Below are 23,665 nucleotides of genomic sequence, written 5' to 3' on the forward strand. Positions count from 1 at the left end.
CTTTAGACCAACTTTACATTAATCTTGGACGAGACATTGAAATGGCTCTAGGGCTTTTTTTTTTTTTAAAGGGGAACACCACCTAAATTGAAAATTCCTACATGTTATTTCCGTGGCCTAGGAGAGCTCAATCAATATTTGTGAACATGAGCTCCTCTCTCTCAAAGCCAGAAACCAGAGAAGTAAGTCTCAAACTTGTGATGTCATCAAGTATAAAGTCTGGAGCTTCATAAATTATTATTTTTTTTTTACCCAAATGAGCTTTATTCTATTTTAGCGTTCTCAGTTCTGAAATGTATACCCCATAGAAATAGAATAGGAGAAGAACGCACATTGAACTGTTGTCTGTCATTTGACTAGTACAAAAGAAAATGGCGATTGTTGTCAGTTGTTATGGTGACGACGCACGCTATTTGGGCAATTAAGTGTGGTCGCAGCTCCAGAGACTGATGGCTGGCTAGTTAGCTAGTATGCTACCAGTGTAGCATTAAAGCATGGTGGAATTAGCAAGCTTGCTAACTAGCCAGCTGTCTGCTAGTTAGCTAGCTATAGTCTGCAGAAAATATCACTCATCTGGCGATAGCAATGTGCTTTCCTACGCTGTGACAAGAGTGTGTAGATGAAGCTTTAAGTTGTTACATTTTCACTCATTTACTACTTCAATGCTCATTTTAGTAGCCTAGATACTGCAAAACGGAGCTGGAGCAGAGTCCAAAGAGTTTGGTTTCGGTTGACCAATCACAACAGAGTGGGCCAGCTGACCAATCAGAGCAGACTGGGCTTTTCGGGAGGGCAAGGCGGGAGCTCAAACAGAGCGTTTCAGACAGAGGGTGAAAAGAGGTGCTGCAGCACAGCCGGCGGTATGAGAAAAACAAAGCGTTTAAAGCATGTAAACATGTTCTAGTAAAATCTCTAAATTCAAGTATGCACCTGAAAATAAGCATAATAGGTCCTCTTTAAGCCCTGGGGGAAAAGGAAACTGGTACTAATTGTCGATGTCTTTTCTCTAAGTCCTTTCATTAAAGATGTACATCTGCACATGCAGGCACACACTGTAGCATAAGAACTTTCAAAACTTTCCCAGCGTGTGATTTGGGGATACCTATGCACATCAATAAGTAATCTCCCCCTGGAGTGGGAGTTATGAATAATGCAACTGCCCATATACGTAGCCGTGCCTTTTTAGAAATGTGTTTCTGGAAAGTCGCGGAAGTACCACACAGTGACAGACAGAGCGTACCTCAACAAATGAACACTGGCAGGGCACATTTTATGTCAAAGACACCCGGGATATTTAATCTCAGTTTCTTGCAGAACAATTATTCAGCCTGAGAAACAATCAAATTGAAGCCTTCTCATTTGAAATGAATTCATTTTAATGCAGACAGGGGTATCTTACGCTGAAGTGATAGACCTCGTCTCTCTTTTAGGGACTGGAGGAGTGGATACAAATATTAATAAACCCAAAACCTAGTTTTTTTTAGTTTTGAAGGGAAATAGGACACATCAGCCTCCTGTCACACACACACACACACACACACACACACACACACACATGGGGAGATTGGCTGCAGCTCTCAAAATAGCTAAGAGAAATTTAACAGGGAAAGTGAGGCGTTCAGCTCCTTGATTTCCCCAGTATGATACTAATACAGGAAGGCAGGTAGGTTGGCGAGCAGATTCAAAGCACGTCACGCATCCTCGGGGTTGACTTGTTTTGTTTTTTCCTCCTCTGCAAAATGTGTTCAGAATGCCTCTCTTAAAGTAACACTGAAAATAAGCTCGGTGGTGTTGAATCAACACCATGTCAAACCTTTATTGTTTCAATATGAATCTATAAATGAAGCCAGCGTATGAACCCACACTGCTGCACTCTTTCTATTAAATTCTTTAGAAAAAAAACCTTTCCAGCCGATATAAGAAACTTTCACTTCAGCTGCTTGAGAGCAATTTGTTATAGTTCTACTCGTTTATGTTGTTAGTGCACTTATCCTTGGATACAACTGTTATTCCTCTACACAACACATGCGTGTTTACAAGGAGAAAGAATAGACATGTTATGGGCATATGTTCTCCAATACATCAATATATCCATGTATGTGACAATAACATATTCCAGTGCAAAGTATTGGATATGGGAATATCAACACAGTCTCACAGCCGTTTGTGAAATAGTCATGGAATTGAATCTAATTGATCGTGGAAATAGACACAAATTTATTTTTTTTTCGTGACGCTCAGCACAACTTTCAACAACATATTTTTTGTGCTTTTTGCTGTCCAGCAACACACGATGCATGTGTCAATTTCTGCTCCTCTCTTTTAAAAAATAAAACAACTTAGTTAGGTTTTGGAAAAGATCGACTTGGTTAGGTTTAGGCAACAAAACTACTTAGTTAGGTTTTGGAAAAGATTGGCTTGGTTATGTTTAGGCAACAAAACTACTTAGTTAGGTTTAGGAAAAGATTGGCTTGGTTAGGTTTATGCAACAAAACTACTTAGATAGGTTTAGGAAAAGATTGGCTTGGTTAGGTTTATGCAACAAAACTACTTAGATAGGTTTAGGAAAATATTGCAGTTTGGGCTAAAATATCTCCGGAAGTGTCATTTCGCTCATTTTAACTAATATATATATTTTGGGATGGTTAATTTTAATGTGTAATATTGCATCAGACGTTACATGATAAAAGAGTAGAGCAGGAATTAGTCCTGAAACCTGGAAATGAGTTAGCATTTTAGCACTTCCTGTTCCTTCGTCTGGAAGCCAATGGGTTTTTTGAATGGGTTTTTAGTTAGATGCCTGAAATAAGGTCTGTGGTTAACACAAGCTGAAGAGATTTTTAAGGTATTGTTCAACGACATAAAATACATCAATAAATACCCAACTCGTGAATTTTGAAACCTTTATGTGTCTTTAAAAAGGCGGTTGCTAATAAGTGGCTAAATGAGACTACTGAACGTAAACTTTTTACTTACTTACTTACAAAAACCATAAAAGTGGTGCTCATTTGTGAATATTATCTTGCTGAACAAAATGTGTAAATATCATAAACGTTTGTTTGCCACAGAGCTTATTTTCTGCATAAACCAAAATGCAATGGAACAATCCAATTGGCTTTTTGTCGAGGGAACCAAGGGCGATGCCAATTTCCTGGTTGGCCTACAAAAATACGTCATCCCTGGAGCAATCCATATATTCTATACTTTATGTAAATAGAAACTAATAACTTTACCTGTCAGATGATTTTCGTGGAATATAAAATAAAACATTTCCCTCTGAAATCATTTTTAAGTGTATTTGATCAATGTTATAACTTGATTATGATTACAACTTCTCAACCTTCGATTTAAAGTTTCAACTAAAAAGCCTCGTACAGTTATATACATTTCACTTATTGAAGCCCAGAACTAAAAATGGCTCCTCCAATTTTCTGCAATCGTGTCAATTCTCAGCAGTGTCATTGACATATATTATACAAAGTGTGGTGTCTTAAGCCAACAAGATTCAGCTGAAGCATGACAAATTTTAAAAATAGCTGACAGAGACACTCAACCTAGATACGCCAGCCTCGTAAGAAGGCAGGTGATGTCTTGTACAGATTTAGGACACGCCGTGCAAATTTAAAATTACATTAAATTGGGTTGACTTCCCCCTCCATAATATAAACTCCAACTTGAAACTTACTCAACAAACTTTATCGGGCTTACCTAAAAATACTATTGAATCAATTGTAAAGTCATACTTTTTGTGTACAAAGTAATCTTTAGCTTTCCCGTCATGTCACAGCTCCCATTAGCTGCCATAATGGGATCCCCGTTCGGGGTCCCTTGCAGTCAGCTTCCAGTTTAATTCCTTTCTGGAGATGTATAATGACTCTGGTGGGAGCAACTCAGACATCATTAAAAAATCATGCACCGGCTTCCACCCTCCAGGCTGGGTGGAGGGTCTATTTCTAGTGGGCTCCCAAAAGACAGGAGGGAGTTTTTAATGAACTCAGATCCCAGGACAAGAGAACGGACTTGGGCTCTTGGGCAAAAAGTAAAAAAAGCGCTTGTTGCAGAGCGCTAGAACTTCATTTATTTAGACCATTTGGGAGTAATAACCATTGGTTGAGTGTTTGACGTGACAGCTTGACAAATGTTATGTGGCAACTTAGAGGTTTAGTGGCTATATTCATGAACGCGAGTGCCAAAAAGCGGGTATGGGTATGTCAGTCCCACTGTTCAGAATGTTTTCATCTTAGAGTATTTCACATTTTAGCACTAAAATCGGCTCCTACATCTGTGAAGACCTGGGATTCAAATAGCGACATCAAGCTCTTAAAAAGACATAATCCATCAGGCTCCTTCCAGAATTTGTTTGGACTTGTTGGAGCTGATGTGACAGATGGAAAGTATATCAAAATAGGTCATCAAAGAAGTACTGAAGAGCTGTTTGTCAATAGAAAAAAAGATTATGAAAGCATCAACACACAAAGGGTTCTGATGGCAGCTATAATAATGAATTTGACCACCAGCTGTCCACCAGTGAATATACTGTAGCGGCAGCATTTGGGTCCACTTTTAACATTTAACAAAATGGTAAAGTAAGTTTTAATTTTAATTGGACATAGTGTATTTGTGCAGACTTAAAAGATATGGATGTGTTTCTCCATTCAGTTTGCAAAAAATTGTATGACATCATAAAGTTTAAATTACGTAAACAGAAATGTTAATTTGTCCATGTTGCTTTGTACTTGATGTCACTGAGCTCGGTACTTATGAGACGACTGAATGCATCTTGTTTGAAGCATTGATGTAAAGTTTATCAGCCCATTTTAACCTGTAGTTTGGGATTTATCCTATAATTATTACTACTGTCAATGTGTACTTTATTATTATTTCTTTTCTTTTCTTTTTTTTAAATCTTTATCCTTTTTTAAGTGATGCAACTTAAGGTCGGAAGTTCCGTGACAGCAACTACTTATTTAGGTTTAGGAAAAGATCGCGGTTTGGGTTGGAGTAACACCGGAAGCGGTGTAATTTAAGTACGAAAGTTACATGACAAATAAGTCAACGTTGACTTTTGGTTTCACACTTGAAAGGAACCCCGGTCTCGTTCTTTATACTTCCATGTACACAATCAATAGGATTACATATGAATTGATTTCTTGAGATATATACGAATTACAGTGTATCCACCCCAACCTCCTCCCAATCTGGACCTTGTCGCTCTTTATACTACGTCACCAGACTTCTTCAGAGGATGATTATGTTGGTTATACAAAAATTAGAGAGCATTACTTTCCGTAGGTATCAGAAGGAACAGTGAATGAGAACAGACTGTTCTCAGAGATAAACATTGCATGAAAATAGTCAAATCAGGACAAGGAGACAGCAGCAAGCATCCCAGATTACTGTGGGGTTAGGTTGATAAAAAAGAATCTCAGAAGAAAAACACCTAGTATTTTTTGTATCAGTATGTTCCGCTGTTGTAATAACTTGCAATAATGTCCTTGTCACTTCCTACTTATTGTATTTTTTTGTATCCTCTCTGCTGCAGTAACCAGGTTCCCCTGAGCATGACAAAAACACTTTGAATGAATTGGTTTGAAAGTATCACCCCTCCCTTCTGGTGGATCAAGGCTCATTTCCATGGAGGATTGGCTGCGAGCGGCAGTGAAGTACACTTTTCATGGAGAAAACTTGAAGGTTGTGCACTCCACCAACCGCCAACTAGTCAGAAATAGTATGTGGGCCATGCACTCCTTATTAACAGGTGAGACTGTACCTGATTCAGGTGAAACTGCTCATTATAAAGTTTCTGCTCTGTTCACTTTCAACACCACAAAACCTCTCATCATGACTCAAAGCTCAGAACAAATAGGCTTGTGGTGTGCTGTGGGGTGGAGTGCAGAAGTGCATAGCTGAACTTGCAGTTCTCTCACTTCTCTCTCCGTCTTTGTCTCCTACTTTTTTATGGAAATCTCAACCTCATTTACTTTTCTACCAAACCTGAAAACCAGATCATCTCTTAAATTTACCAATAATGAAATGATAATGATGATAAATCATTGGAGGGATTACATCAATCAGAAGGTCAGAGAGAGCATTCAGATCTGAAGACTCCAGTGCTCAAAGTGGGCCGGAACTCACCGGCACGCAGTTCCGGCACACTTTGACTTTTTCTTGCGCATCGGCACTTCTCACAAGCTGCCGGTACTCTTCTCTGCCCTCTCCATATCAGGTTCTCTGGGAGATTCATAACGGCGCAACGCCAGCATTTTTCGCGCGCCTCATAAGCTGCAGGAACATAAAAACTATTTGGGGAGCATCTGGATGAGCCGACACACGGCACAGTTCAGGGGGGGTGAGAACCAGGGTGCTCTAATTTATCAATACAAAGGTCACGTCCTTTTTGTAAACTAATTAGGGAACTGTTCGTCCCAACTTTTTTTTTATATTTGTGAACAAATATAATTAATAAAACATTATTTAAACGATTTCTGAATCTGCTGTTTTAGGGCAAACGTTTCCAGAAGAGTTAAATGTTCAGAAAAAAGGCTATAATATGTGTAAATAATAAAAAAAGAATTTAACTAGTAATAATAATGGTCCAAATATGATGTTAAATAGCATAGTTTTAAGTCAAAAACATTTAAATGTTCTAGTTTCCTAGGATATCAGTATCTTCACTCTAGCTTTAAAACGGAGCCCGCTACAACCTAAAAATCGCAAGTTGCGTTAATGCGTTAAATAAATTAGTGGCGCTAAAACGAATGTGCATTATCACGTTAACTTTGACAGCCCTAGAGCGCATGAGTTCACAAGTACTGACCAGACAAATTTAGCACACGGCTTTGAATATTTTATCTCAAATCTGTACATATGAATGTTTCATAAATGAGGCCCAAAGTTACAAAGATTAAAGTAACGTGATATGCTGTAATGACATATGTAAGGGAACATCTAATCAGCGCTTGAACAAATACAGTAAAACTTTTTCTCCCACTCTTCTGTGGCCAGAGGAAGCCCTCTCATCCCCTCACAGCTGCCCTGATGTGAAGTATTTGGTAAATACATTCACCCTGAGAGCCGTCCGTTGCTCTCTCTGTATCTGACAGCTAATAACATCCAGGTGTTATTTTCCAACATGCTGCCAGAAAGAACATCCAAGGGAAATTTCTGCATAGGCAGAGTTTTCTTTTCCTTTTTTTTCTTGTTAAAAAAAAAAAAACAGAAAATAAAAAAATAAAAAAGTTCTCTCTGCTTCAGCGAAACCAAGTGCCGGAGCTGCAGGTGCAATCAGCGCAGTGCTAAAACCTTTTAATTAACACCATCTATCATCATTAGCCAAAATAGTCAGCCAACAGTCTCACCGTTAACTCTTCGAGAGCGAAGCAAGGAGAAAAGTAAATGATGCACTGCTCTTCTTTGCGTTTCGGCCCGTCGCCGTCAGCTCTCCCTCCCTCGTGCTCAGTCACTGTGGAGCAGCTCAGAAAACACATCAGTCTAAATCAGCTCCACTTAATCAGTGTGCGACTACTGGCCGCCATCCTGCGACTCGCCGGACTAAATACTAAGCTAAAACTAATGCCTGCTGATGCATGTGATAGCTGCAGACTAATTGTTGTAGTTTGCCTGCATTCAAATGAGATTGACCTTTTGTTTGGGATATTTGTCATGTAACCACTGCTGGAATTAGAATAGCTATATGTGTTCTATAGTTGAAATGACTTTGGTCATTTTGTTCCACTTAAAGTTGTAAAAGCCTGTAAATGTCATTTAATTTGTTTGACTTTGTTGGTCTTGTATCTCATGCTGCTTGCTTGGTGTTTTGTACAGACTAATCTATTAAAGCATTGCTGCAGACCTGCTGTGTGATTTTGGGCCACTGGTTTCTGAGAAGTAGGACAGATAGTGTAGGATGAGATGTTGAGTCACTAAAATTATAAATATTGGTGCTTTTATAATCACTCGAGTCTCTGAACAACAGATGGAGTAGGTGGTGAAGATCATGGTGTTGTGCTTTGCTCTAAATAACCACAATAATTAAGGTAGAATGATACTCTGCAATTTCATAACTACTTCGAGGGGATTAAAGCACATATACTGCACCATGGTCACGTACCTGTGATCAAAATATTTTACATTTTGTACATTTTAAGGGGAGACACTTCAGGCAAAAAAAAAAATGTTTTTCATGCACTGGTCAATTTTGAGATATTGGGCTATTTCTCTTCCATAACATGTCTTCTTTCAGACACCAGATTCGACTGTTATCAAGCCATTAAATAGGCATTATCAGTCGCTATTAGCACCATAGATGTGGGTCATTAGGGGCCTACTATGCCTACTGCATTGTAAAAGTGAAACTTAAAAGCAACACATTCTAACATGTTGTAAAACTGAATGAAACGTCACGTTTTGAATACAAACAAAAAGGCTTCTTTAGGTTTAGGCAATAAAACTACAACTTATTTAGGTTTAGGCAAAAAAACAGGTTTAAGCAACAAAACTACTACTTCTTTAGGTTTAGGCAACACAATTAAAACGTATTTAGGTTTAGGCAATAAAACTACAACTTCTTTAGGTTAGGCAAAAAAAACTACAACTTCTTTAAGTTAGGCAAAAAAAAACAGGTTTAAGCAACAAAACTACAACTTTTTTAGGTTTAGGCAACAAAACTACAACTTCTTTAGGTTTAGGCAATAAAACTACAACTTCTTTAGGTTAGGCAAAAAAAAAACAGGTTTAAGCAACAAAACTACAACTTTTTTAGGTTTAGGCAACAAAACTACAACTTCTTTAGGTTTAGGCAATAAAACTACAACTTCTTTAGGTTTAGGCAACAAAATTACAACTTCTTTAGGTTCAGGCAACAAAGAACACTTGGTTAAGTTTAGGGTAAAACATTGTGTTTTGGGTTAAAATAACTACGAACACAAAGACAATTACACATTGGTTGGTTTCGATTTAATGCAGTTAAATGCAAACAATGCTAAAAAAAAAACATTTTTCTCACTGACCTAGTCTCAAAGAAAAATGAACAGCATGCGCTTCACAAAGGTTGTATTTCTTCCAGAGCCATTGCATCGGATTCTGCAATTGATGGTAATAATTTTCCTGCTATTGTGTCCAACCTGTGTAACGTGAATGCGGGCGGTTTGAAAAACAAGCCGGGCCCCCGCAGGGTTGGTTTGAAGGATAACGCAGCAATAAAGAGCATGCAGCTGTGCTACGCTCATGCAGCGAAAAGTGAGAGATGATAAAGTTATCTGCCTGGATAGAGTGAGATTTCTTGGATTGACTCTAATAAAAGGGTATACTGGCAGGTAGAATAAAAGTGCATTAAATTGTAGATGGAGTAGGTGCCCCTGAAAAATATCACAGTTATTACTCATATGGCAGGAGTGGGTGTTCAGAAAGTACAGTATTCATAAGATAGCGATTTCAAGTCTTCTCCACTGCCTTGGACATGAGTGAGTCATATTAAAGCAACCAATGAAGAGCAACTAAAAAGAACCATAAAGAGGGACCATATAGCATCATTTGGTTACTCAAATTTTTGTTCATTTTAATGTCATTCAGGCTATTCTTATACAACGTTCGTAGCTATACTTCGAAAAATAAATGCACTGTGATTCGTATATATCCCACAAAATTCGCACAGGGAACCAGAGTTTGTGTCCCGTGTGAAATCAGAAGTCAATGTTGATTTATTAGTCACGCCACTTAGGTACTTAACTAATGCTATTTCCGGTAATAATTAAACCCAAACCGCAATCTTTTCCTAAAACTAACTAAGTAGTTTTTGTCAGGGAACTTCCGTACTTAAGTTACGCCACTTCCGGTGCAGCATAACCATTTCCGGTGTGACGTAACTTAACCAACTTCACCTGTTTTTAACAGATGAAAAAATGATTTAATGAACTTAAAAAGATTATACTGGCAAAACTTTTCTTTTCTTTCCTCCTGTTCTTAAGTCATAAACACAGGAGAGAAAAAAATCATTTAGATCAGACTTAGAAAATGGATCAGCTGAATTTGTTTTCTCACTTACCTCTCAGGGTTTTCCCTAGGATACAGTACATTTGCATTTTAAGACAAAGCACATTGTTTAAGTGGTAGTATTTCTGTTAAAACCTGTACTCCATTCACCAAGTGTCTCTGTATTTTCCGGGTATTTTTTTTATGTCTGTATAGAAATGCTTGCTGTTATTATGTTTTTATGAGCAGGGAAGGGCAAGTACCCCTCAGTGAAGGGATTTTTAATAATAATAATAATAATGCTTTGTTTAACCACACTGGGAAATACTTTTTTATTGTTTTATTATTATTATTGTTTATTTAAAACACACTAGGTTAAATAAAAATGGCTGTGCTGGTGGTGTGGATTGGTTTCAAGTACATGTGAGACGATGAAATGTGATCCAGGAATTGCAGTTTGAGTAACAGATGCGTGAGTTTGAAGGCTTATCCAACACAAAAATACTGCTCAGCAGTTTATAATACTGGCAGGGTATTATCACAAAGTTATCACAAAGTCAATCATGTTAACATCCCTCACAGTGATTGAAGGGTAAACAGTGGAATTAAGCCGTTGCAAAGTAATCCAGGAATGCGCACTTTCACTCAGTATTTTGTGTGTGTATGCATGATACTTTTCAGTGTTCTATATTTTAAAACAAACTGGAACATGGGTCAGTAGCACTCACTAGTACTCCATTTGGTCCACTACAATAGTATACTGTATGTATTTTCAATGATGTATCCTCCCCAGATGTGTCCGCTACCGTTGTTTGTTCACAAGTTGCGTAGGGCGGTCGCAAGAATACATTCAGACACATTGCATACATAATATACATGCCTATTGCAATGCATAACAAAAAAATGTATAAAAATACAATGCAAAATCCATTTAAGTGTGCAAGAAACTGATTATTTAAAATTGAATTCATATATACCATATATACCATGCCACTAATTTCGCATTAACGCAATCGATCTTTCGGAGGTTGTACAGGGCTTAATTTTAAAGCTAGAGTGAAGATACTGGTATATGAAACTACCAACCATGTCATACTAGCTCACTTGGAGGTTAAATAACTGATAGTCATAGTCAAGTCAGCACACTGACACACTGACAGCTGTTCCTGTGAGGGTTTCTGGAAAATATTTGTTATTGTTTTGTGTTGGTAATTGATTTACAATAATGCATATATACATACATTTGCATAAAGCAGCATATTTGCCCACTCCCTTGTTGATAAGAGCATTAAATACTTGACAAATCTCCCTTTAGGGTGCATTTTGAACAGATAAATGTGCAATTAAACATGATTAACTATGGACAATTATGCAACGAATCGCAATTAATATTTTAATCGATTGCCAGCCTTAAATATAATGTGTTACATTGTGGTATCACCACTTGAATCGAAATCAGAGTAGGCTACTCCTTCTGGCACTGCTCCTGGTTAACACTCTCTTTTCCTTATTGATAATAATCTAAATAGATATTTACAGCATGTGAGATGATAAACTAATGGCTACACAATGCAGAGCAACAAACAGATAGACACTGAGAAGGCAAAGTTTGCTTTAGCTCCCCGTGTTTTCAGTCTAATTATCTTTTACCCATTGTGCTTGCAGCTCTGAGCCGTAACTCAGTTTCCCCCGCGTTGCCCTGCTTTCAGGAAAAAAACACAATGTGGCCAGAGTTAATGATAGCTTGTACAAATTGCACTGTGACTGTGGCCGGGCTACAGACATTAATTGGTGCATTATGTGAGAATGAACCTCCTAATGAAGCACTAGTTTGACCATATGCTCCTGGGGCCATTCCTTCTGAGGAATGCTTTGTCATGGTTTGTGCTAAATGGTTACAAATCTGAGCCTTCCTTTGAAGACTAATATGCAACGCAGCAACTACAAACTAATTACAGCCCGTTGCTGTCTTCACACTGGTGCTATCTGAATGACCCTATGCATTTCTTTTGTGTATTATTAAGGGGCTCGGCATATTGTGTGTATCATAGCGTTGTCGTAATGCAGTCAACAGCATAATTACAGTATCTTGTTGTCGGTAATAGTAAACTATTGACCACAAAAAGGCACTGCAAGAGCAGCCAGTGAGAAACTGAGACAATGATACAGTATATGTACCTCCCTCTGTGTATGTTCCCGAGTGTGTGTGTGTGTGAGGGAGAGTACTCATGGGAAAACACTGTGTCACTGATGGTATTTTGTTCAGAGAGAATGCATACATAATGTGTGCTAATATTCGACGCCTCTTGTTTTTCCAGCAAATTTATGCAGATGAGGTGGATCTGTACTTTTCTGCTGGTATTTTCATAATATCCATATACCTGAGGTTTCCGCTGTGGCAGGAGTGAAGTGAAACGATAATCAGCTACTAGGAGTTTGACAGGATAGTCGACTCATCGACTCATCAGTACCGCTGGTCGACACCGTGCATCGTTGTAGACTAATCGTTCATCGGTGGTTCGGTGCCGGCGGCACGGTTAAACAACATTAGCTATGTAAAGATATAGTGGAGTAATGTCTACCTGAGCAGAGAATGAAGTCGCTCACCCTCTGTGTTTGTATGTATGTGAGCGTGCCCCCCACTGGCTAGCTCACAGCCGCTGCACTGCACTGCTCAAACGGGGTCAACAAAGGATTAATTTAACGCGGAAGCTAAATTATTTGAATGTCTGTGATACGATCTTATATTTAACTTTTACCGTTCTTTTATTGAAAGCCTTTTAACCTTTTCTTTTAACCTGCTGGTTTGACGGGTTGTCTGTGAAGGACAAGAACAGTCTAAATAGCGTAGTCAAAGTGTGCTCCAAGATTATTGGAGTTCAGCAGAAGGACTTGGGCACAATTTGGGAGAAACAGGTGGTTGGGAAAGCAAAAAAACAGATCACATTCTTTCTGTTGAATTCTCTCTGATGCCTTCAGGCCGACGTTATAATGTGCCCCTTAAGGAGAACAAATCGTTACTCCTAGTCCTTTTTCCCTTCTGCTATTAAGCTGCTGAACCACCACCACCATACCCATTTTAAATTACTGTTATTTTTAAGATATGTTGTTCTTATTTATTGTTTTTTTTATTTTTTGGCTTTTATTGTTGGACTCCAGGAAGAATAGCTGCTGCAATGCTGTAGCTAATGGGGATCTTCATAAACTAAACTAAACCACCCACTGGGCTGGAGCGGGGCCAACCCTGATTTGCATGTAAAACCAAGACAGATTGCGGCTAACGGGGATGCATATATGAGGACATATGGATTTTATCTTCATACAGCACACTGCAAATGAGTAAAAAGAGTAAATAGGCCCACTAATTTCATGGCATAAATCAACAGAGTATGAGGGAAATATGAGTCATAGATTTCTGAAATTTTGAGGCACCTTTAACCTCCTTTATATCCCAGCCCACTGAAGTATCTTATCAGCTTCTTTTGCATGTGAATGTTTCTATATGTGACGTTAAGCCCTCCTTCGTAAATGAGATTTGAACTGAGCGTGTATTCACCTTTTAATGTATTCATCATTTCAGGGAGTTCAGCCACTGGAAGGTGAACAGCCTGGCAACAGAGAAGAGAGATTTCCTCAAAGCTCCATTGCCCTTAGCGCCAGAGTTCCTACGCAACCTGCGGTTACTGGGGCGACGGCCAACCCTGCAGCAAATCAACGAGAACCTCATCAAGAAGTACGGGACCCACTTCCTAGTCACTGCTACCCTGGGAGGTAAGGTGACACACTCGCCTTTATTCTCGGGTTATAGGAAATGTCGGGACACACCAAAAATAGAGGAGCTACTCATTCGAAGGTCTCAGAGGGAGTTATAGCTTATGTCAGAGCGGTGCTGCAGAGGTGGAGGATCTATGTGCTTTGCTGTTTTATTTTCAAGGAAAAATGTCTGGTGAAAAGCAGCAATGGCAACAATACAACACCTGCAGCTGCAGCATTCAACCAAGGTTGTTTTCCACAGTAATTTTCCACTCATCCATCCCTCTGATGAACATTGCGTGCGGCTACGAGAGCCTTACAAAGCAGGAGGGGGATTAAATTGACCCGTTTCTCAGCATATGTCTCTTTTTATTGGATTTCTTTTTACCCTCCATCTCCGAGGAGAGGAGTAACTCACAAAACAGAATCGCAAGCGGTATCGATCGCGTGCCCCTCACAAAACAGGACTGAGACCTGTGTTGCGTTCAAAGTGCCGACCTCATGATACAGTATTGATACACTGCTGATCCTGGTCATCTCGTAGAGGCCCAGATATACGAGTGCATTTTTACAGTGGGCTGTTTTTTTTTTTTTATAAAGGGACTTGTAGACAATTGATAGCGAGTATAAACATCTCAGCATCTAAGCATTCATTTCATCAAGGAGGTTTACAAGGCCGGGGTAAAGTCAGTAAAACCCCACAGTGGAATTATAAAATCGTAGGGGGATACTTACTCACGTATAAGAGATATAATGGGACTTAAATTAGGAGATATAGTGGGCTTTAACCCTCTGAGATCCACAATAGACCAGTTTTTGTCTTTTTAAGGGGGGTCTTTAGGGGGAGATAGCAGGTCAACAGTAGATGCCACATAGAAGTGGTGTACATCATCTGAAAGCTGGGAACCTGAAGATTAATCTGAGAAGCATATCAGCACTGTGTGTCAAAATGTTCTAGTCATTAATCAAAAATAAATATGAAATAATTAATTATTATTATTTTAAATAAATTGTAAAAGTGTTTAAGGGCTTAGAACATTATGATTGAAGTATATGATTTCCATTCACATGCTTTATTATGTATCGCAAATTGATAAAAATTATCAATAATCCCTCCAAAATACCACATTAAAACACCAAGACCTTGAGGAACACTTTAAAAAAGCCATGCTGTGATTTGGTATCAAAACTTTTGACATTTTTAGATTTTTAATTTTTCGGCGATTGGTTGGCGAGCACTTCTGTTGTGTAAACGGCTCAGAAATACCCTTATTGTCAATCTACCTAGGAAAACCATCCATCCTCTGAATGCTCTAGGTCTCTAGTTTGTGGCTGTAAAGTTTCATGAGGCTGTGATTATCATAGAGGTCACCACAGGTCATTTTATAGAGTGAGTCAAAAAATGGTCTTACTACAATGAAATGGCTCCTATGGGGACTAACATCATCACACATGAATACAGTTGGGCTTGTTGGATCTACAAGAGTCTCAGCTTTACAGTGATACCCAATTGATGTAATTCCCAGACTGTTTAGGGACCCCAGTAGAATGGAGAATTATTTAGCCTCCTTCCTGACAAACATGGATTCCTTAGGTTTTCTAGTTTTATATGATATCAGTACCTCCACTCTAGCTCTAAAACTGAACCTGCTACAGCCTCTGAAAGACAGTAAAGTCGGGTCTATAAAACACTATAAGCTGAAGCCAGTGGTACCCATACATCTTCTAAAACAGGCCACGTTGACTTCCACCTCCCCCCCATTCACACTCAGTCCACATAGAAGACGAGTCCTGCTTTCACACTGCTGTCTCCTAACAATCCCTCTGATATTTTAGGTTTGCATCCCCCAGCCACCTCACTCTGGCGCCCACTTATCACTGGATGTATTCACTGGAGCAGCCGTGTGGGAGACAGAGCAGAGATGAATGCAGTGGCAGACAGATAGTTAGATTCTATATGTAATTAACAGCCTCGACTAAATGGGCTGAGCCAGTCTGCATACTGATTAGACTGTGGCTGAGCGAATGCACACGTAACTAGTCTCGTTTTTTTTTTGTGCTTTTGTTCTTTTTTATCTCTTTCTTGCTTGCTTTTAATGACTGTCTCACCATGGTTACATTGAGCTGTGGAGTATATTTTGCAGTTTGGAAGTGAATAAATTGACTTGATGACTGTAAAAAATAAAAAAATTAATATTGGGGAAATAATGAAGCTTGGTAAAAATAACTATAATATATATTCTCTTTTTGTGATTGATCATTTTATCATCTTTTAGCTAATTTGCTTCTCAAACTCACTGCCCAGGACAGTCAGTAGGCTACTCCCTATAACTAGAAACAGCAGTTTACTCAATAGTAACTAAGTAAGAATGGGAGTTTGGAGCATTTCCAGTAAAAACCCAGAGCCGTGCCTGACATTTTAGGAATTTTAAGACATGACTCATTGTCCTTTTATTTTTTATTTTGAGACTTGATTTCATGGAACATAATAAACTTCATATTTGTACCCGTGTTAAAAAAAAAAGAAATCATCTCCAGTTAATTCTTCTTGTCAATTAGCCACAAGCATGTTATGAAACATCATCAGAGGACACGGAAAAATATGACCTACTGTTGTATGGCTGTGTTAATGGTTTTATAATAACATCTGATGAAATGAGCGTATACGCAAAGCAAAGCAGACAAACCACAAAACCACAGTGAGACAGTTTAGGCCGGCCAAAGAAATGTCAAATGCAGAAGCAGAATGTCACTTCAGCTCCTATTAAGGATAATGGGAATGGTGAACTGTTAATAATGGAAGTGACCCTTCAGTAATTCTCCCTTTGTGAGCACTTTAACGAAAAGATTCAATACTTTATTCAATAAAATAAATGTGTAGTTTTTTCAATAAGATAATCATAGAAAATAGGTGTCTTAAAAACTGACTGGATGTATTGATTGATTATTGACCCACAGGAGAGGAGTCTTTGACCATTTTCCTGGACAAGCAGAAGCTGAATAAGAAGTCGGAGGGAAACAGCAACAGCTCAGTGGTGTCTCTGGAGCTGCTCCATCAGCTGGCCGCTTCCTACTTCACGGATCGAGAAAGCACCCTGAGGCGACTGCACCACCTCCAGATTGCCACCTCTGCCATCAAGGTACATGCGAGCGACGGGGAACGAGGTGAATGGGGTGAACGGGATTGGTCGACACAGTTTTTCCGTTAATTTGAATCCCTCAAAAACTGCGAAAATTAGTAATGCTTAATTTTTTTTGAATTTAATTTAATTTAATTGTATCATTAGTTTGTGTAATATGAAATGATTTGTTTATAAATTCTATATTTTACCATAGCTGATAAGAGACAAGAGATAAGAGCTAATAAGGGGCGTGACTATGACCTCTCTATGAATGTGACAACCAACCCCGTTCTCCCCTACGGTACATATCCAAATACATAATCTTTACTTTGAAGCAGAGTTAGAAAATGTCTGTTTCAGTATATAACACCTGTGCATAGACACTGTTTATTTGCTTTATCTAGACTGTGTGTTTGCAGTTCTCTAGGTCCACAAACAACCACGCATCAAGGTAGACACGCAAACATTAACACTCCTATAAAACTGTCCCTTTTGGATATATTACTCGACGCTGCACCTATAACAAATAGCTCTGTTCGCTCTCAATGTATGCACACAAACAATCTGTTTTTTTTTAAAGATTATTTCCAAGGTGTATCATTGCTCAAAAGCTGGGGGGGGGGACGAAAGAGAGCTCACAGAGAGGACATTTTTTTAAAAATGGCAGGCTGGTTTAGAAGCGCGGTGCAACCCACAGAGGCACTAAAGCGAGGCAAATGTCAAGTTTCTTTAAAGTCCCAGCGGGAAAAGCGTATTTATGCATACTGTACTCTACTGTATGTCATCTGGACTGGGTTACAGGCTGGTGTGTGCTCTCCTGTAAGTGTGTGTGCACTTGATTCACATGAGGGTTAAAACACCTGGTAATTATCGTCACTTCTGTGAAAAGCTATTGGATTTTGGTACAAAGTGGCTAGAATTTGGAGAGGTTTAAAACCTTTTTTAGCAGTTCTTTTCATGGACTCATGGTACATTTTATTTACCCATGTACTCAACACTCGCCTCGCCTTGACACGGTGAGTCGTCATTTACCCAATGTACCTTAAATTTCATCAATAAATGCAAAAAAAGGAACAGTTTTGTTGAAAATCCTTCCAAAGAACACAGAAAAAAATAAATCCTATTATCTCCTGTGTCTGGTTTCACCTTGTTTGAAGCAAAACATAACCAAGCGATACATTTTTCACATAGGAAAACAGATCTGTTGGCTCCCAGGCGACGACAGCAGGTGTGTGGGTGGGTGGACTGTGCTTTCCTGCTTCAACTTAAATAGCAAATCTGATTGAAATGAGTAATTGTCAGGTGTCAACTTTGTGCGTATACCTTGAATAAGGTGGCTCGTTTCCAAATGCCGTTGCTGACAATGCTGCATGCGGCAACACTCGCAGTATGTGCAGAGGTGAGATCGACCACTTTTGTTACCAAGGGACACTGAAGCACATGATTGCTTGAAACTGTATTTTCCCCACAACACAAAGCCTTGAATGGTTCTACATGAGAAACAGAGAACATAAAAGCCTCCTGGACGCCTGGAAATTGCTTTTACCTCGAGAGAAAAGTTTGATTAGTACGAGAACATGAAATTGAAATTTAATGACTGAAAAATTGTTGCAGGGACAAAAGTGCTGCAGTGAAAGCTGTAATCACAGGAAAAAGGAAAAAAAAATATCCATATAAGAGCAATACAGTTGTATATTTATTGACAAGCTCCATTATATCACACCACCACTGTGATATGTAAGCAAAAGTGACTAGCAATAATTTTAAGTACGAATGCTGCATCTCATAACAGCTACAGCATAAGGCCACAGAAACACATTATCGGCTAAGCCTGAATTAATTAGAGAACTGAAATCTTGCTCAATTTGATACGTTTGTGTCTGTGGGGAGAAGCTAATGAGTGGCACTAAAACAATCCCTTATCTTTTTGCAAAGAAGCCAGCAATTGTAAATAAGCAAATGGCAACCATTAAGATCTGTTTTCCGCATCAGTTAGTCTGGTTTCAATCCAGCCAGTGATATTTTTATGAAATGCATTTTGTACAAACTCAGCTGCACACTGCTTCTTGTGCCTACTTAACAGCGTGCCTTCACTCACTTTTTGACAATTTGTCACATTCTGCAGTTTGGTCTGAGTGGAGCTGTGTTTGCCAGAGTAATGCAAAATGAAGTATGATAATAATGGAATTCAAACAACCCAGTCGCTAGAAAAAAAATGTTGCCATTGTATATTTCTGCAAACCACAGGATATGTTGAATGTGGACGTTTCTGCACCAAAAACACATTTAATAAATATGTTTCATATCAGCCTCATATCACGCTTGCAGAAACGCACAATGCCAACGTTAACGTGAAACAATCAGTTAGGTTAAGGCAACAAAACTACTTGGTTAAGGTAAGAAAAAACATCATGGTTTGTGTTCAAATAACAACTCTAACACCATAGCTAGCGGAAATAAACAATAACTGCCATTAGCGGATTTACTTACGCAACGCTACGTAACAAGCGAAACAACGTAGCTAGCATAAAAAAAAACAACAACCGCCATCAGCGGACTTTCTTATCTAACGTAGCTAGCGTAAATAAACAACCGCCATCAGTGGACTCTCTTATGCAACGTTACATAACAAGCGTAAGAACGTAGCTAACATAAAAAAACAATTGCTGCAATCTGCGGACTTTCTTACACAACGTTACGTAACAAGTGTAACAACGTAACTGGCATAAATAAACAACCGCCATCGGTGTACTTTCTTTTGCAACATTACGTAACAAGCGTAACGTTGCGTAGCTAGCATAAATAAACAACAACCGCCATCAGCGGACTTTCTTACACAATGTGACGCAACGTTACGTAATAAGTGTAACAACGTAGCTAGCGTAAATAAACAACCGGGAACAGCGGACTTTCTTACACAACATTGCATAACAAGCGTAATAGCGTAACTAGTGTAAATAAACAACAACCGCCATCAGCAGCTTTCTAACGCAATGTTCCGTAACAAGTGTAATAATGTAGCTAGCATAAAAAAACTCAGGACTCAGATTTTCCTTCTTGTTTGCATTTGTACTCTGGGCTGTGTCAGTACGGCGTGACATCACCGTTAAAGGGGTTATAGGTGTCACAAAGCAAACTTCTGACCACACCCAACTATACTCATCAGTGATGCTAGTGGACGGTGAGACACTGCTCTTCAATCCAGTGTAAATTTACTCTTTAAGGAATATACACCATGAGCACAATAATGTATACAGTACAAAGGCTGGATTCGGCCTACGAACCGACCAAAGCCCCCGAGGCCCCAGACCCTTCATGGCCTCGGTTTGTCTGTGTGGCAATTACTTTGTGGTAATTTGATTAATTACAGTTTTGTTTGCCAATATGCACCACTAGTTTTCTTTTCCTCCAAGGCTTTGCCCTTGTTAGAAGTTAATAAGTTAAATTTAAAGATTAATGAGCATTGAACAAGTTTTGGAAGTAAAATCTCTCGGTCTTATGTTGGATTGCCACCCACAATTAGAGATGTTAAAATGGTCAGCAGGGTTGCAAAAACAAACTTATATATATATATAGACTCCTTAGAGACTATTTATCATTTTATTGGGCAAATAGTTTTATGCAATCAATGATCTTTTCTCATTTAAGTTATTGTGTAAATAACTCGATGCTTCCAAACTGTAGTCCACAAACCAATGGTTGACATCACGGTGCTACGTCCACTTCTTATATACAGTCTATGTGCTTATCTGGAGCCAGATCACTGTGTCAGCAGACCAGCCAGCCACAAACTCCAGCTTCTCCTGAGGGACCCCGACACATTTCCAAGCAACATGAGATATACTGTATACATCATAATCCCTCCAGCACGTTCTGGTTCTATACCCCAGGGTCTCCAACCAGTTGGGTATGCCCAGAAAACCTCATAATATATAAAACATTTATATTTATTTAGAATGTCAAACTGTCATCCAAAGCCACAACTGTTTGTGGCAAACCTGGATATTTAGGATTCCCACTATATCGCATGTATAAACAAACGTGTCCACAATGTTTCACACCTGATGTCATTTATCACAATAACTCAAGAGGAATCCACACTCCAACCTTTAATTTCTTTTCACATCACAGATTCCCCTAATGACAAAATAATCTAATTAGATTGTGGAATTTGTAGCTGTATAGATTTGCATATTAATGGTGTAATGCAACAAAACAATTCAACTCCTTAATGCTTTAAGATAAGCTCATACCAACCGTGTGTCTTATGTGCATACAGATTTAGAAATATGCAACATTTGTGTTTATTTTTTAATTCATTGTCACTTTTATTTAAGATTAAGATTTTATTGTCACTTTTATTGCCCGCCTACACACTTCCAAGTGCACGCACACAACAAACACGCAACCACTCCCACTTGGAGAGGAGCATCCTTTTACATGTTTCTGCTAAATGAGGATCTCTGGTATTGCGAGCCACCTGCCGCGCCGTGTTCTGCCAGATCAACTCGTCGCCCAAGAGGAAGCGACGCTGAGTGGGATGTACTTGACCTGTGTCCATGTACGCCTCTGGGCTCTGTGTCGCTGCAGCACCGCGTAGGAGGTGGGAGTGAAATACATTATCTTTATCTCCAGCGATAAAGTGGAGAAACCTCAATTGCACATCCTGTTTAGACTACAGTTTTGTGAGACAAAAAACAACCCTGTAACACCTGTGTGTGTGTTTGGGAATGAGAGAGGAACTGTATGGCGGAGTATTTTTACCACAGCGCCGTCGTTTTTTAAGAGCCAAATCAGCAGGGAAACCGCAGCCAGGCACTTTTCTCCTCTATAAAATCTCATCATGTTGTAGTAAAAAACATTTTGTACAAATGAACATTTTTTATTGACCAATATACTCTATACGGTGATATAAAAATAAAGTAAAAGCTTCATAGTCCTGAAAAGTAATTTCAGCATTAAATCTCCACTCCTTTGCTGTTACTTAAACCTCCCATAATTCTTTGTGGTGTCAAAGTTATATTTGATGATGTCATATAACAGGGAAAAATTACTTCTGGGTAGTGGATCTAGCAGTTTGTGTATTGGGATGTAATGGAACAAAGTCATAAATTGTGTTTTTGCTAATCATATTCCCTAAAGGATGAGGCGTAATATATTTTTGTTAATGTCAGTCTTATCCCATAAAAAGACCAAAATCAACAATGTGTTAGTCCGTCTCTCAGTACCTTTATGACTTCCCTACCCTGTCTGTGGCACTCAGACCCAAGCTCATTTCTTCTGTCTGAAGACAAATCTTTAAAAATGTGTCACAAATATATGGTTTCCTATTTTTTTAAAAGATTAAGTAATGTCCTAAAACAGCTGGGCACTGTGGCTTTTTGCAAACATTACTCAAAGAGGAGGAAACAGTGTTTTTGCTGGGAACTATTTTCAGCTGAGGATCAATACACATTTGTGTTTGGGATGTTATGGAACAAAGTGATAAATTGTGCTTTGCCAATCGTCTTCCGTAAAGGATGAGGCATAATATATGTTTGTGTCCCTCAGTACCTTTAGGACCTCCCTACCCTTTCTGTGGCACTCAGTCCCAAGTCCATCTCTTTTGTCTGGAGACATGTAAACATATCTATGAATATCTATAAACATATCTGCATATGAAAGCAGATACATTTTGAAAACTAAAGCCAATAAAAAGCGAAATCATTGTCAGACCGTCGCCGATGGGTTCCGAGATTGCATTTCATGCAAATGCGTTCCGCCTCTTTTGCTTTCCACACGAACTGTTTGCCCAGCCTGTTCGCACCAAAAGGCGTATAGATGCCATGATAATGCGCAAGGCATTTAACGTGCAATAAGAACGCCTTTCCTGATATCCGCGTGTGATTTGAACCCCATGTATCCTGTACTGACTGCATCTACCGTAAGAGTTAGTGACGTAGTTTAACTGCACTGCATGCCCAAACACAAGCTCATTCGAGCTAAAACTGTTGGTCAGTGCTTTTCTTGCCTAAACCTAACTGCAGACGCTTGCATGGCGTACAAATGACAGTCAGAAAGGCTAAACTGCATTGTCATGACACGCGGAATGTCAGTGTAATGACGTGGTATTTATATGCCTTACTCTGAGACCGGGTTGGTTTACCTGCATGCAACCCATTTTTAGTCCTAGTAGTATTGACCACAAACAGAAACCAGAACATTTCTGATATCAAAATCTTGCCCCGTTGCCTACAGATTCTGCATTCAATCATTCACGCAGATGTCTGTTGATAGATATTATACAAGTACAGTTTATGGCAGAACAGTTGTATTGGATTGCATTATTTTGTACAGGTGTACCTAAAATCTACCTTCTTCTGTAACTTGTTGCATTACTTTTGTAAAAGAGAAAAAAAGAAAAACATGGGCGCAAACATCCTGTTAGACCCCAAATGACTTGGTAATGCAGCTTTACAAATTGTCAGTTGTGCTGGGCCTTCAGATTCAGACTTGGAGCCCATTCAAATACAAATTCTACTTTTAAGTTAAAGGCAGGACAAGATGAGTGCAATCTTTTGATGAATGCTGCATTAATAAAGAGGTTACATCAACGTAAGGATGTAAATGGCTTAAATTACGGTCTTTAACAATTTGTTAGATCAGTAATTATCATAATATGACTTCTGAAAAAGGGAGACTAATGCATAAGGGAATGTAAAAAAAACAAAATAGTTTTTAGAGTCATAAGAAAACACACAAACTACTCTGCCATGTTTGAATAAAGCACATCGTTGAATAAACATTAAAAACAAAATGGCCCAGGTTGAACAATCCTCTCA

The 23,665-nt window shown here is 38.9% G+C and overlaps 1 protein-coding gene across 1 annotated transcript in view; it reads left to right on the top strand.

Annotated features, from left to right (window-relative positions):
* Positions 1–23,665, top strand: part of brinp2 (bone morphogenetic protein/retinoic acid inducible neural-specific 2) — a 214,952-nt gene that overhangs the window by 121,608 nt on the left and 69,679 nt on the right. The window contains exons 3-4 of the mRNA XM_037787048.1: positions 13,550–13,740; positions 16,681–16,862. Of these exons, the coding sequence (XP_037642976.1) occupies positions 13,550–13,740; positions 16,681–16,862 (373 nt within the window). The remainder of the gene's footprint in view (positions 1–13,549; positions 13,741–16,680; positions 16,863–23,665) is intronic.

Source organism: Sebastes umbrosus, chromosome 12 (genome assembly GCF_015220745.1).
Source record: "Sebastes umbrosus isolate fSebUmb1 chromosome 12, fSebUmb1.pri, whole genome shotgun sequence".
Classification (NCBI taxonomy): Eukaryota; Metazoa; Chordata; class Actinopteri; order Perciformes; family Sebastidae; genus Sebastes; species Sebastes umbrosus.